We start from the raw sequence: 17,172 nt of genomic DNA, 5'->3' as shown, positions 1-17,172 counted from the left end.
TATTCCATTTAACTTAGAGTCCTTGTATTTGGGTGCTTTACCATCAGAAAATGTGATTTTAAAGTTATTAGACTTTTTTTTTTAGTTAGTTAAATGAGCCCTGTCTATACACAATTAAAACACTGCTTACATAATTGCATCAATATAAATAATTTAATAATATATTTAGAATATATTAAACAGTCTGAGTGAGTCCATTCTGCATTCTACTTTTACTTTTGATCCTTTAAGTACATTTTAATGCTGATACTTTTGTACTTCTACTTCAGTAAGATTTGAATGCAGGACTTTTACTTGTAGTGGAGTAATTTCACAGTGTGGTATTAGTACTCTTACTGAAGTAGGGGGTCTGAATACTTTTTCCACCACTGCTGTACATGGACTAGATATTTCTCTCTTAATATTCAGCTAATGGCTGTGAGCTATAACAACAATATTTACAGCCCCACAGAGGCAGCATGAAGTATTTTTACCCACAGTGCTGGTTTGTCCCACAGTTTGTTCCCAGTGAGCTGAGGGGATGCACTGCTGACACTCTGTGGTGCTGCACAGTATTACTTCTTCACTGTAACAGGGCTGGATGAAGTCAATATAAATACACAGTCTGAATACTAAGTTGGCATGTCCCTTTCCTGCTCAGTTCAATGTCACTGAGACCATGACGTGAAAGCAAACTGACAGCGTATTCAAGTGTCCACATCAGAAAGACACAAATCATTCTGAAGTTGTTTGAATGTCTCACAACCATCCAGTAGCATTTTATATTTTTCAGTGTTTCACTGCTTCAGGGAGCTGGTGGAAGAATTCATTATTCTAAGATTCACATATTAGCAGAGCTGCCCTGATGCCAAGATGGATAATTGTTACGACATATTGCAGTGTCACGTTCAATTTTTTGTGCTCTAGTGCAGTTAACCCTATAAATGTTTAGAAGTAGAAATTGGTCATAGATTTAGACTACTGTAGGCAGTGGTGGAAAGTACATTTACTCAAGTACTGTACTTAAGAACAATTTTGAGGTACTTGTACTTTACTTGAGTATTTCCATTTCATGTAACTTTAGTTCTACTCCACTACGTTTTTAGGCAAATATTGTCCCTTTTACTCCAAGACTTAAAAAACGTTTTTTAAAAACACTTGGTGCTGTATAAAGAAAATAATGTTGTATTAAATAAATAAATACACACTTAATTTAGCTGAAAAGTAACTTAAGCTGTCAGCTTAATATAGTGGAGTAAAAAGTAAAAAAAAAAAGTACAAGTATAAAGTTACATTAAGTGGAAATACTCAAGAAAAGTACAAGTACCTCAAAATTGAGTAAATGCACTTAGTAACTTTCCACGACTGCTTTTGTTGGCTCACTTACAATAATATATGATAAAACAGCAAATATTTGTATTTTTGCTTAATAATCAATCATGATATGCCTTAACAAAGACAAAAGATAAAACCAGACAGATTCAAATGATTCAGTTCGGTTTTTATTTTGTTATGTTTTTTTTGGATAGGCAAGTATTAGCTGATCAGTTTAAATCAACAAAGTACCAATGTACCAAAAATGATTGCATGGAAAAATCCCACACAGAGAGGACAGCAACAGATTGCTACTACAGTTCATTCAAAACATTCTCGATTTTCTTGATTCACTTGAATTTAAAGATTAGAAGCCTAGTGCATTTCCAACCTGGAAAATAGTGCATTATTAATGGCGACCACATGGTGCACAAGGGTAGCTCCACCTCTAAGAGGTGTAAATAATGAAATTGATGATGGTTAAAGTCCATTGAGTTGTTTTGACTTCAGGTTCCTGGTGTTGTACTGAACAGAGTAATTGTTAATGTTATTCGTAGTGAAGGGACAACGAAGCTTCGTGAAGCATTTGCTTTATTTACGGAGCCCATTTGATGGTGCTCTTTGTTCAACAAAGGGCTGAAAACTAGTGTTTGGACAACAAAGCTTCGTGAACCAGTTACTTTATTTTTTGACCCCACTACATGATGGTCTTGGCTTTAAAAAAAAGGCTTCAGCAATGATAATTGAGTGTTTTCAGCCCTTTGTTAAACAACGAGCGCCATCTCTTGGGCTCCGTAAATAAAACAAATGCTTCATGAAGCTTCGTTGTCCCAACACTAATGAAAACAAACTTATGATTACTAAAGGATTTTTTTAAAGCCAAGACTGCCATCTAGTGGGGTCAAAAAATAAAGAAAATGGTTCATGAAGCTTTATTTTACCTTCACTAGTTATTCCTAACACCTGTGTCTTTCCTTCTATGACAGGTCAAAGTGTCTGCAGTGACAAAGACCAATTTATGTGCAATCCCACATGTCCCACATTAAATAACAGCGTCTTCCTTCTGATATCCCATATGTTTTAACTTGACTAATCCCTGTCTTTCATATCTCATCCAGAAGTCCTGTTTTAACAGGAAATACTTCATGTGTCTAGTCTATAAAATACAATTTCACTGTGACATCAGTGTCTGACAAAGCCATGAACAGTGGGCAGACCGTGATGAGATTCTCACACTCTAATACTGTTTATACAAAATTTTCCCAGGATTCATCAGGTTCTTTGGGTCGAGGGCATTCTTTAACTGTTGCATGACCTGGATAGCCATGGGTCCCATCTCTTCACACAGCAGGGCTCTCTTCCCCAAGCCCACGCCGTGTTCCCCTGTACACGTACCATCCATGGCCAGGGCTCGCCTTGAGGGGAAACAAACCACATTATTTTACTGCCAAGAAAAGTGTTCAACTTTGAGATGTTACTGATTTCACCAGTGGTGAAAGAAGAATTCAGATCTCTTACTTCAGTAAAAGTACTAATACCACACTGTGAAATTACTCCACTACAAGTAAAAGTCCTTCTTTCAAAACTTACTGAAGTAAAAGTACAAAAGAATCAGCAGCAAAATGTACTTAAAGTATCAAAAGTAAAGGTTGTTGTTATGCAGAATGGATCCACTAAGATTGTTAAATATATTCTAAATATATTATTAGATTATTTGTATTGATGCATTTATGTAAGCAGTGTCTTGCATAAAGATAGGACTATTTTTATCTTCTTAATATACTTTGTGTGGTTTAATTAAAAAAATTCAAATCACTTTAAATTGATCAAGTTTTTATGTTAAAGCTCGACATGAAAAGTAACTAAAGCTGTTAGCTAAATGTAGTGGAGTAGAAGTATAAAGTTACATAAAATGGAAATACTCAAGTAAAGTACAAGTATCCCACAATTAAAAATTAGTTAAAATTAAAAAACTTTACAGTGAATTTGCCTGGTAAAGATGGCGATGTTCTTGAACTGGATTCCAATTGAACTACAGTGGTTCACAAAAATGGATCCTGTCTGGTGAATGATTTGAAGACAAGAGAGGTGAAAAGTTTAGAGCAGGGGTCTGAAACTCAAATTACCTGGGGGCTGCTGGAGGCAATATCAAAACAAGCCAAAAAAAGACACAAAATGACCAAAAAAAGACACAAAATTATTAACAAAAAGACACAAAATGACCAAAAAAGACACAGAATGACCAAAAAAGACACAAAATTACAAAAATAGACACAAAATCATTAAAAAAAGACAACACAACAAAACACTAAATTAATTAAAAATGACACAAAAGGACAAAAAAATACACAAAATGACCAAAAAAAATACACAGAATTACCAAAAAAGACACCGCATTATTAAAAATAGACACAAAATTATTTTAAAAAGACACAAAATTACCAAAAAAAGGACACAAAATTACCAAAAAAAGGACACAGAATTACCAAAAAAGACACAAAATCATTAAAAAAAAAGACACAAAATCATTAAAAAAAAAGACACAAAATTATTTCAAAAAGACACAAAATTATTTTAAAGACACAAAATTACCAAAAAAAATTAATTAAAGGGACCTTCCACACACAACACGGTAAAGTGCCATTCATATAAAACTCACATTAAACTTTCATATCAAGGTGGGGGCCACACAATATCATCACAAGGCCGCAATTGGCTCGCGGGCTGCGAGTTTGAGACCCATGGTTTAAAGGGACATTACCTGGCCAGTCTCTCAGTGAAGAGGTGGACCCTGTGCAGCTCCTCCGGGTCGTTGGGGTCCACCACCATCAGACAGTGGAAGTTACCATCACCCACATGACCTGCTATAGGACCTGAAGGTACAGCACATAGCATACAGTCATACACTCACAGGTTACTAATGATGCACCTAGAAGCTTTGTTCTCACAGTGAATCACATCAAGTATTTCTTAAATGATTAACACCGACTCCACTTCATGTAAACACCATTATTATTTCTCTGCAGTGCACTCACCTGTCAGTCTGTTCTCTATCAGGTCCTCCTTTGTCTCCACTATGACTTGAGGCAGAAGAGACAGAGGGACACACACGTCTGTAGCGTACGCCTGTGGGACACACAGACACACACAGAACAAACTTGAGTTCTAACGGAGTCAAGTTTTCAGTCCAGCAGTCACAGAGGAGTAATATTGTTCTAAATCAGGGTTCAGCAACCTGAGGCACGGGTGTTTGTTTTGATGTGCGTTTGGAAGAAACCTGCCAACTTGAGCATCTCCAAAACAATGTTAATGATCAATTAATCGAACAATCGCTGCATGCATACATGGGAAAAATCTAAGATATATATACAGTACTATGCAAAAGCCTGTTTTAAAAATTGACGCTTTTATTTTGAAAAAAATGAAAAGAGACTTCCTGTTGATCGTTAAACTAACTTAAGTGAGATAAAACTGTAAAGATAATGTCAAGGAGTTGAATGTTTTAGCCCCCGAAGAGGCATGAGGTTAGTTTGCACAGTAATCTTACTTCTGTGTGTTTTATAATTGTTATTGCCACTTTCAGATTGCAAACTGTAGCTTTATCCAACTTAATTCTCAGCTCATTGACTTATTGACGTACGGCCACAGAACTGAACGCTCGGCTGTGTTTCAGTTCAGTGAGTACTGATACGCAGTCAGAGATAAAATAAATTTAAAAAAATACACAGATCGATTCAAAATTCCACATGATCGACCAAATTCTTAACAACCATTAATTGATCATTGTAGTGTCATAATTAAACTTAATGTTGATGTGGCACATTGATGATGACTTTAAAAATGGCACTCAATATGAAAAAGGTTGCTGACTCCTGATCTTAATGATAACACTATGATACTAGCTGAACATTATTCTAATAAGAATTTGACATCTACATGACCCAAAGACGTCTTTTTTTAAATGTGTATAACATTATGTGGGATAAGCAGTGATTCTAAGACTCCTATTGCGTATTTCATTGATAAAACCAACATATCAAACTGTTAATTTCCTCACAGACAGAAGTGGCAGATGACTTTCTTTACCTTGCAGCCAGATCTGAGGGCCAGAGCAGCGTACCAGGCGTCATGGCGAGCTTTCCACAGCCGGTTGCGTGTTTCTGCATCTCGAGCCCACTGGAAATCTGAACCGCCGTTACTCTGAGTGATGTCCTCTGTGGAAGAGCAGAGCAGTGCAATAATGTAATGCAGAGCAAACTATAGGACAGGTTGCTTTTTTAATGATTCATTTGTTCTCATTACATTATAACTTTCTTATAATATTACACCTTTTTGCTCAAAATATCCCATCCTCAAAAGATCCCCAAAAAACAGTACATTTACTCAAGTATTGTATTTAAGTACAATTTTGAAGTACGGTACTTGAGCTTTACTCGAGTATTTCCATTTTATGTAACTTTATACATTTACTCCACTACATTTAGCTGACAGCTAGTCAGTTACTTTTCAGACCGAGATTTAAGATAAAAAACATGATCAATTTAAAGTGATTAGACTTTTGTTAGTATGTATGCTTTTTGAGTATTTTAAGTAGTTAGAATGAGCCCTGTCTTTACAAAATTAAAGCACTTACATAAATGCATCAACACATATAATCTAATAATATACTTAGAACGTATAAAACAATCTGAGTGGGTCCACTCTGCATAACGAGTACTTTTACTTTTAATACTTTAAGTACATTTTTGATGCTGATACCTTTGTACTTTTACTTACAAATTTTGAACGTAGTACTTTTACTTGTAGTGGAGTAATTTCACAGTGTGGTATTAGTACATTTAATTAAGTAAGAGATCTGAATACTTCCTCCACCACTGCTTATATGTCATTATATCTCTCTATCTTAGATTAGATTTTAGTGTTTTTCTCTACATACAGGTGCATCTCAATAAATTAGAATATCATAGAAAAGTTTATTTATGTCAGTAATTCCATTCAAAAAGTGGAAATAACACATTATATAGATCCATTACACACAGAATGAAACATTTAATTTCTTAATTTATTTAATTTCTTCTAATTATAATGATGATGGCTTACATTAAATGAAGACCTAAAATTCAGTGTCTCAAAAAAATCTTAATATTACAAAAGACCAATTTTAAAATGTATGTTTAATATGGAAATGTTGGCCTCTGAAAAGTATTTCCATCTATTTGTACTCAATACTTGGTTGGGGCTATTCGACTCGATTTGGACTTCCATGATATTCAAATTTATTGAGATGCACCTGTAAATACATTTTTCTATTTAGAATGTACATAAACAATCACTAGAATGCAGCAAATTGATGTGTATTAAATGTGTACCCTTTTCTTAATGTCAGAGGAATATGGACAGTGGTGGGGATACTGGAAAATGTATCTTATTTTGAAAATCACAATGTTGGCAGGAATGGTGTTATAAGTAACTCTTGTCTACTATGATAAATCAAAATGTCTGTTGTAAGAAAAGTATATTTATGTAAAATGACCTAAATTAAATAAAAGCAACTCTATAGATTTTTTTCATGTTACATTTTGTCACAGAATTATGACAACAATGTAATACATTTTCAAGTACAAATTCATAGTGCGTTATTCATAATTAATTTAGAGGTTAACAAACGAATGAATTACAATCAATTAATTTCATATATATATTGATTTGTACACTCACACACCGGTTGTTTGGACCTGTTCCTCGAGGCTTCGCTCAGAGCCGTGGAACTCCAGGAACAGAGTCGGGGTCACAGGGTAGGACAGAGAGCTGAACCTGTTGCACGCATCGATCATCACATCATCCAGAAACTCTGAATAACACACAGACAACTTCACTTTACTTCACTTTTGTCTTATATACATTCTGTTTGATGCACCTCAGACATGCTTTTATGTGATATTTGGACTTTTTTTGTGAAGGTACATAAAAACAGGATGAAGGAAACACACTTATTTTGCTCCTCTATGTCTCTCTCTCAACCGTCTCTCTATCCTCCCTCCCTCCCCTTCATCCTCTATCTACTCCATTCTACTCTGTTGATCTGCCTTGTACAACAACATCTATTGCACGTCTGTCTGTCCTGGGAGATGGATCCCTCCTCTGTCGCTCTCCCTGAGGTTTCTTCTTCTTTTTCCCCTGTTAAAAGGGTTTTTTGAGGAATTTTCCCCTGGCTGCTGTGAGGGTCTAAGGACAGAGGGTGTCGTACCAATGACAGTCTGTGAAGCCCTTTGAGGCAAATTTGTGATTTTGGGCTATATTATATATATGTATATATATATATATATATATATATATATATATATATATATATATATATATATATATATATATATATAACTTGACTTGACTTATTTTCAACATAAATATTACCCCTTAACATTGTACACCTTTAAATGACAGTTGGGGATGGAGGACGTTTTTAAAAGTGGTGTACACCAGCTGAATGCTGAGAACCTGAAGATTAATTTAAGAAGAGTTCAGCACTGTTTGTCAAATTGTTCTGATCTGATTGTTCTGGAATAATCAACTAACTGGTTAATTTACTGATTAGTAATTATTCATTATGTAATTATGATTATATGAAGGCTTTCCCCATGTTCAACGATGTCTCAATTTTGGGGTCGGTTCTTTTATTGGTCAACTGGATGGTGAGAACTTTATTTCATTAAACTGGTGATTAATCCTCTTATTGACATACAGTCATGGAAAAAATGATTAGACCATCCTTGTTTTCTCCTTGCTTTATTGTTCATTTAATGCCTGGTACAACTAAAGGTACATTTGTTTGGACAAATATAACTATAACAACAAAAATAGCTCAAAAGAGTTTAATTTAAGCGCCGATATCTAGCCATTTTCCATGGTTTTCTTGATAATAACCAAACTCATTAACCAAAATACTAACAAAATGTACCTTTAGTTGTACCAGAAATTAAAATGAACAAGAAAGAAGAAAACAATGGTCTGATATTTTTTTCCATGACTGTATCTAAGGAAGCTGTGATAATCCTAGAGGTCACAGTAGGTTCTTTTTTGGTTTTCTTATATTTTTTTTACTATGTTTAAATTATTGTATTCTGTTGCACTAGAGCTGCTCTTTTTAATGTCGCTGTACTTCTGTGCAATGACAAATAAAAACTATTCTATTTTATTCTATTTCCTGATTCTGCTGCTTCACATGCAAAGTTTAACACAATCAAACCACTATAGCACCTTTCTAGATAATAAGAAACACAGAAATATATCGACTGTGGTATGGAAACAGTGCATTCATCTACTGTATTGACTGTTGATTGATTGAGAATTTATCTGAACACAACACTTATTTGTGTTCAAAAGGAGTGGGAAGAAGCCAAAGCTTATTAAATCCCACCAATATTTATATATATGTATGTATAACACATAGTAATGTAGTATATAAAGTTATTATTACCATTATTAACATACATAACTTGTTATTAACTTACACACACATAAGTACACATACACCCATGTAGTCACAATGAGACAACAATGAACACACAAAAAAAGAAAAATAGTAAAAATACTTTTTAAAAAATAAAACGTCAACAGTAATTTCAGATGTTAGGCTTTATCTCCTCACCGATGCGAGCTATGGGTACTCCCGCTTGGAGAACCTGCACTGTGCTGTCTACCGCAGCCTGAACGGAGGGAAAAGAGCAGACGGCTGAGACCACGGCCTCGGGGACGCCATACAGGCGCAAGGTAGTCTTGGTGATGATCCCCAGGGTTCCCTCTGACCCCACAAACAGGTTGGTCAGGTTGTAGCCCGCTGCTGACTTCCTACAGGTTGGTAAAGATAGAAAAGAAAGGGAAGTTCATTTAAGATTTACTAGGAAATGCTTCATATACTACTCAACTCACTCAAGAAAATACCATGATCATTACACAAACAAAGCAAAGACCAACTGACTGTCAAAATAACTTAAAATAACTCAATGTTTTCACTTTAATCTTTATATGCATAATATCATACATGTCATCAATCAATCAGACTTTATTTGTAAAGCACATTTCATACAAGAGAAATGTAACAGAAAGTGCTTCACATAAAAAGGAAAAATAATAATAATTAAAAGAAAATAATAATAATAAAACACCCTCCACCCATCCCATTCAAAATAAAGCACAAACTGAGGAAGCGCCATCTCAATGTCAAGCAGTGAGGAAACACTGGAGGCAGGTTAGAAATTAATTCGATAAAATAAATAAAAAATAAAGTAAGGTAAGATAAAATAAAAAAATGAAAAAAAAGGAAATAATATATTTAATAATTAAAAATGGTTCAAGTAAAAGCCAAATTAAATAGAAAAGTCTTAAGTTTGCTCTTTAAAATATGAATGAATGAATGTTTACAATTGCATCTCCATGCTGCACTTTGCACTTTTCTACATTGCATCTTCATTATAGCACATCAATAACATACCACTACACTGGCACACTGGGAATTTTATTTATATAACTTATAGGTCTGTATATGTGTCCATTGTTGTTGTCTGTTTGCACTATTTGTGGTCTGTTTGCAGTATTTGTGTCATATTATATGTTGTGTGTTATATTTTACATGCATATTGGAGTATGGGGAAACACAATTTCAATCCTGTTGCATTGTTGGTTGACAATAAAGTTCACTTTGACTTTGATGTTTGTGTGTGCAGAGGGCTGGTGTGTACCTGGGACGTCGGCCTTTCCCACTCGTATGTAAGATGGTTCCATCAGCCAGCACGACCTCCAGGTTCAACACGTTTTCCCTCATAGTCCCATAACGCACTGCATTGGTTCCAGATGCACTAGTGGCAGCCATGCCACACAGAGACGCATCGGCCCCAGGATCTGAGAAAAAACGATAAAAGAACATCAGTAGTGTTTCCTAAATTATTTTTTCTAAATGAAACAACAGAAAATGTAAATCTAATATAATCCTGACACATTTTTCTAGACATTGCTTGATCTAACATTCAAAACTGATCAAATTATTGATTATTATTGAGCAGTAATTCACATTCTTTCTGTGCTGTTTTAAAGTTCTTTTTTCATCATCTAATCCTCACAGTTTAGAATTGATTTGAAGATTTAAGTCAGAAATGTATGAGAACAACTTGATGATTCTCTGAGATTAAAGTGGGAAATGTTCGAGAAAAAAAACTAATTTATGAGAAAAAGAAGTCACAGATTTACACTTTTTGAAGTTGGATCAGCTCCACACCACAATTGAGACGATTTAGCAATAAGGAAATATTCATGATTTTATCCCAGAATCCCCATCTATCATAAGCATCTCTCCACAGTCATCCTAATACAGCAAATATATGTTCCATTTTGGGCAATCAGCATCTGACAGTTATGAAACAACCAAAGAACATCCTGTGCTTATGTGCAAAAGACTTTTACACTTTAGCAGTGGTCAAATTCAAACATTTTTCAAGGACTTTCAAGGAAAATTTTCAATCTTTTCCAGTATCTTACACTGGTTGTAAATTGCATGTTTTAGATGAGTACTTACTTACTAAAAGGGGGAGATTTCACTTAACCATACCAACAGCGATGGTATTACACTTTTAGGAGGAACGGTCTTCATTTCAGATAGGCTACTCATTATTTTTTACATTGAACATGTGATTATCTATAGTCTATAGATGGATATAGTCAGATTGCAAGATAAATACAGTAAGAATTTCAAGCATTTACAAGCACTTTATCCAAAAATCCAAGCACTGTTTAAACCTTGAAAATACAACATTTAAAATCAAGCATTTTCAAGGATTTCAAGCCCCTGTACAAACCCTGAAAAGTGTATTTTGATTCATTATTCTACAGTTTCTACAGCTTGTTCCCTGAGCGAATACTGTTGTACAGGTCTGTACCTTGTTTATGTGGCTGTTGTTTTTTTTGTAAAATCCTGCATAGTAAACCTTTAATGTGGAGAACAATCTTAGTTTGAGCCTGATGTCAGTGTATCACGAAGTGTGATCCAGAGCTGAACATGATTCAGGACCGAGGACAGCTCCTCTTAATGTAACGTCAGACCAGAAGACAGACGCCATTTTAAATGCTCATATGACCAAAAAAACGAAGAGTGGGACTGACCAACGGGAAACCATAGGCCCGTGTCTCGTAGGTAGGCGTTGAGGGCCTTCCGAGTCACCCCAGGCTCCACCGTCACGTCAAAGTCCTCCTGGTGGACATCCAGAACCTGGTCCATGGTCCTCAGACTGAAGCACACCCCGCCCTAAAAGAAGGAGAAAGAAATGTATAGACAACCAGTATGTATTGCACCCCATTATGCTCTACTACTGCAGTTACTAAGAAATTTCTGAAACATACTGTAACTCATTATTTTCATACCTTCCATGTATGCATTAGTAACAATGTGAAAGGGTCCTGAATCTGCTCCCCTTGGTGCTTTATAGTGAGTTTTCAGCTCACTGTTTAACAGTTCTGCCCTAAACTTTTACTGCTCTCATGGTTTGCAAGCAGCTGTTTTTTTGTGAAAAAGCTGTAAAATGCCACTGTATATTAGAAGTGGGGGAAAAATATATACAGTATTGTGTCACAATTTTTTGTGTGGCAATATTATATCGATTAATGGCCGCCAAGTATCGATATTTAGCGTCTTGGCGGCATGTCAGTATTTTTGCCGTTTTTGTTTTTTTCCAGAGGATGTAACTCACTTTATGGATTCTAAGGAATCTACAGGCACCATGTGCATCAGATATTGCGTCGGGAAGTTGTTGAAATAACGCTGCAAAGTTATGCTATTTTTACATTTCATTCAAAAAAATTCAGAGCAGTGAAGCTTCAAGTTGAGGAAAGTTTGATAAAATGCTTCAGTTGTTGTCGTCCATACATGTTTGATATCAGTTCAGTTCAGTTTGACTGAATACTTTGTTGGTCAGTCTGTGGGTTTGACTCTCGTTGTGGAGAAATAAAAAGACTGAAGTGAGATGAATAGACTGAGCATTTTCTCTTATTTGACCAAACAATTCTTGATAGAATTTAATTTTGTGGACACAAAATGCAGTTAAACAGTTAAATCGTAATATATTGTATCACAATACTCATCATATAGCAAAATGCTTAAAATCGCAATATTGGATCGTGACTCAAGTATCCGGATAAAATCGTATTGTGGGGCCTCTGCTGATTCACAACTCTACTGTGTACTATCTGCTCAGCAGCAAACAGCAGACAGACACAGTGATCGGTTAGCTGGCGAACATAGTGGAGCATTTAGCAGCAATATATTTCTCTTAGGAGCTTGTTGAGACAAGGTTGAATTGTTGTTTGACTCAGCAAAAGTAGTCTCACCATTTTCTCTCCTTTATGCATTCTCAGTAAGTGATGTGGTTCAAGCCTCTGACTGACTTTAGCACCAACCACATAACACTGTGTACAACATATATAACTTCCATTCTGTCTCCTTTTCCCCACAGACACCTCTCACCTTGACTGCGCCGACCCCTCCCTCCAGGCCCGTCCCAGTGCCAAAGGGAATGATGGGAAGGTGGTACTTGTTGCAGATCTTGGCCAGGGCACTGACCTCCTCCACACAGCGAGGAAACACCACCACATCTGGGGGACAACATCTGGACAGCAAAAAAGTAACAGTCACTCAATACTCCACTAAACAGAACCTTTTCTTAAGTCCATGGAGTCCATAGGACCAGGAAATTTCTTGAAAATGACCTTTTGCAGCAGATCAGAAGGAGACATGATAAAATGATTGGTTAAAAGGTGGATAAGAGCATTCTATCACGTGAGCTCAATAGTTGTGTTGGCTCTACTCGTGAGATAAATAAAAGCGACACACCAGACGAAAAGCACCAAATTTTTGATGGGAGCCAATTCATCAAGATTGCAGATTGGAGATGGCAGCCATATAAAATCTATGAGAACCAATATATTTTCCAAGCCGCTTAGAAGGTCAATCTTGGTGTTAAAATATACATTTTCTGGTTCAAGGAATCCTTTAAAGTTATTGAGAATATCACTGATTATTAATGATTATTTGATCAAATGGTATTCTGTATTATGTATTCGGAAAAATGGATAACGCATGCATTTAATTGAATTTTTTTAGCTTCACTTTTATTATTTATTACATTTTCAACTACACAGATCTGTGCAATTCCAGTGTGCCTTCCTGCACAAGCACCTTGCACCACAGTAGGGCTGGGCGATATGGACCAAAAGTCATATACCGATACATTTAGGCTGAATATCAATAAACGGTATATAACCCGATATTTAGCCCAAAGTAAGAACAAATGTTTAGTCAAAGTCAAAGCCAAATATGACATTTCACAAGTACTTTTATTGAAAACGTTTATTTAAGTGAACATAAATACTGTATAACAGCAAGATAACCTTTTTTTTTTTTTTTTTAAATCAAAGATCTATAAAGTGCACATTTAAATAAATAAAAAAATCTTAAATAAAAATAGCCTATGAAATTAAATAGGCCAATCTTTTTCTGAAATAAATATATTTATTTGAGAAAAGAATAACGAAAATTACAAAATAACTAAATATGACAAAGTAACGGCAGCATTTCTATATAAAGAAATACATTTTTATCGATATATGCGATATGGTCTAATTTCACATTTAAAAATATGTCAATATATTTTTTATATCAATATATCGCCCAGCCCTACACCAGAGCAACTTATACCTTTACAACCAGACAGGCTATTGAAGCGATAGGTAGAATGCTTCACACAGGAAGTGGCTCCCATCAGAAACTGAAACCTATGGTGATGGAGAGCATGTGGAAAAAATTTGGTGCTTTCGTCCGACGTGTCCCCATTCTTCTCAAAAATGGTCCTAAGCCGTCTGACTATACGTAATTTATCTGGCCTTTCCCCCATTCCAAATGCTTTCAGAAGGAGCTGAATTAATGGATAATGAGGCTCCAGGTATTGAACCAAAAAAAGGAAACAGAGAAACAGTTTAAACATTAGCAGAGGCTGAGAGTGGAAGGAGTCCCTGTGACAAATCCTCCAACTGAACTCCCAAGATGAAAAGAGAAAAAAAGAAAAAGGAGCTTGAGAAGCACATGAAGGAGCTTTCGGCAAACTTAACATGACGAGGAGAAAATCAAGGTCCTTGAAGCTCAAAGAGCAAAAAGCAAAAAGTAAAGAATGGGGGACTTTTTGTAAAAGCTGCAGCAGGTCAGTGAACGAAACATGAAGTCCGAAATAGATCTTCAGGCTGAAAAATCAAAACTTCACCTCCTTACTATAGGGTGTGAGGAAGCTGCATGCAGAGGGGGTCACCAAAGACCTGGAGCTCACAGTATGGAACTATGTGATATCGCGACTTAAGACTACTGCAACTCTCTACTGGCAGGTCTTCCTGCTGCACCGCCAAGCCTCTGCAGATGAACCAGAACACAGCGGTGCGTCTGGTCTTCAACCAGCCACAGAGAGCACATGTCACTCTGCTACTCATCTCTCTGCACTGGCTCCCGGTCGCAGCCCGCATCAAATACAAAGCCTTGTCTCTTGCCTACAAAACAGCAACAGGCACAACTCCTGCATTTCTGAACTCCTTTGTTCAGGTCCACAAACCCTTCCGCTATTGTTGGGACAACGAAGCTTCGTGAAGCATTTGCTTTATTTTTTGACCCCACTAGATGGCGGTATTGGCTTAAAAAAAGGCTTCAGCAATGATACTTGAGTGTGTTTTCAGCCCTTTGTTAAACAAAGAGCACCATCTAGTGGGCTCCATAAATAAAGCAAATACTTCACAAAGCTTTGTTGTCCCAACACTACCTCCCGCCCACTACGCTCTTCGAGTGAAAGACGTCTGGCTCCTCCGCCGATGAAGGGCTCTACGTCTCAAACTAGACTCTTCTCCTCTGTAGCGCCCTGGTGGTGGAACAAACTCCATCCATTCTGCTGAGTCCTTATCAATCTTTAAGAAGAGACTGAAGACCCAACTCTTTACTGAACACCTTCAAACATAATCTACACAGATGACAACAATAAATATCACTCTGACCGCTCACAGGACCTAAAAGCACTCAAACTTAACCCACGGCACTTACTCTTGCTATGTTTCTTGACTTCATCTTTGCTTGTGTCGTATTAACTCTCATTTGTACGTAGCCTTGGATAAAAGCGTCTGCTAAATGACATTGTAGAATTGTGGAACATACAATATTATGTCTGTGTGTCTGTGACAGGGGAGAGAGACTGACCTGTGGACAGACTCGTCTTTGCCGTGTTGCTCTCTGACAGCTTGACCCACCGAGACACCGTCCTCGCCACATATAGACCTGAACGCAGAGAGCACACTGTCCAGAGCAGCACTCTGTGCAAACACACACACAATGATTACACACAGTGATGGAGGGAAAGTCACCCCACGAGAGTGAAGAGAAGATGAAATGTAACTTGAGAACATTTGAATTGAACAACAAAATTGGAGGCGAATTCACAGAATGGATTGCGGCCGCTGATAGCGAGTCTCCATTGATTATTAAAATCTCCAGAGTCAGACCAGCCGATAGGTCAGGACCTTAAATGAATTAATCATCTGTGTTCTTCTACAAATCCAAAAAATAATACACACACACAGTCCACTTTCACACAATGAGCATATGTGAGCGCATCAGCTGTGGACATCAGGAGAGTCAGACTGAGCCAGAGTTTATTCACCTTAAAAATTGAACATTTTGGTCACAACCATACGTTACATTTGGGGAGGAGTCAGCAAGGCTTATGATGAAAGGTACACCATTGCTACTGTGACACACGGAGGTGGATCGATGATGTTTTGGGGATATGTGAGCTACAAAGGCACAGGAATCTCGGTTAAAATTGATGGCTGGATGAATGCAGCATGTTATAAGTAAATACTGGAGGAAAATTTACACTCATCAGCCCGGAAGCTGTGCATGGGATGTACTTGGATGTTCCAAAATGACAACAACCCAAAACACAAGGGGTATGTAAACTTTTAATCGGGGTCATTTGGGTAGTTTCTGTTGTCATTATGATTTGAAAAGAATTCACCACTAATCATGAGTGAAAGAAAAGTTTTTGTGTTATCATTCATATTCTCTGAAAAAGGGCCAAGAAACCATATATTCTGCCAGGGTATGTACACTTATGAGCACAACTGTATATGTAGGCCCGTGTGTTGTAACTACTGTGGACTTATGGAATGCATTGATTATACAGCATTTCTGTGTTGTTGTCTTCGTACTGTACTATACTGTATTAACTTTACATGGGTTACATGTGTCTGAAATTCAGTTAAATGTAATGCGTGCCACAATATGATGCAGCCTAACTACACTACACTACAAAATGTAAAGACAGTTACCTGAGGCTGACATTATTCCCAGGGCACCCAGAAAGTTAAAGGTCGATGCAGCAGCAGCAGCAGCTATATGAACAGGTAGCTATAACCAAACATGCTTTATTGACGCTAACTATATGCAGCGTTAGGCAGCAAGTTTCTGCTGTTTCTGCACCAAACTTACTCTGGTGGTGATTTCTGATTTAATGCGCCGACGCTGCAGGAGGGAGTGCCGGTGAGACAGAAGCCTTCGGGTCGGACACAAACCGAGCAACATTGTATCTGGTACTGGACTAGTAACGTCTCCGGCTGGTGGCCAGCACATCCTGTACCTGACAGATACGCGACTTCCGGTAACATTATCTTCAAAATAAAACAAAACAATTAAGTTTGAGATTAAGATTTCCTTTATTAGTCCCACAGCAGGGACATTTCAAGAGTTACAGCAGCAAAATGAACAGCAAAGAAAAAAAAACAATACATAGTAAACAGCAGTATAAACTAGAA

The 17,172-nt window shown here is 36.8% G+C and overlaps 1 protein-coding gene across 1 annotated transcript; it reads right to left on the bottom strand.

The window, feature by feature from the left end:
- Positions 1–2,159: 2,159 nt before the first annotated feature.
- Positions 2,160–16,962, bottom strand: ldhd (lactate dehydrogenase D). The gene is made up of 11 exons (XM_059335437.1): positions 16,850–16,962; positions 15,560–15,672; positions 12,800–12,941; positions 11,443–11,584; positions 10,029–10,188; positions 8,939–9,138; positions 7,016–7,144; positions 5,380–5,507; positions 4,329–4,419; positions 4,055–4,166; positions 2,160–2,708 (listed from the first exon to the last, which is right to left on the bottom strand). The coding sequence occupies exons 1-11, from the start codon at positions 16,940–16,942 to the stop codon at positions 2,531–2,533; spliced, it is 1,488 nt and encodes a 495-aa protein (XP_059191420.1). The 5' UTR covers positions 16,943–16,962; the 3' UTR covers positions 2,160–2,530.
- Positions 16,963–17,172: the final 210 nt, after the last annotated feature.

This window comes from Centropristis striata, chromosome 6, assembly GCF_030273125.1.
Source record: "Centropristis striata isolate RG_2023a ecotype Rhode Island chromosome 6, C.striata_1.0, whole genome shotgun sequence".
Lineage (NCBI taxonomy): Eukaryota > Metazoa > Chordata > Actinopteri > Perciformes > Serranidae > Centropristis > Centropristis striata.
This window is presented reverse-complemented; position numbering and strand designations above follow the sequence as displayed.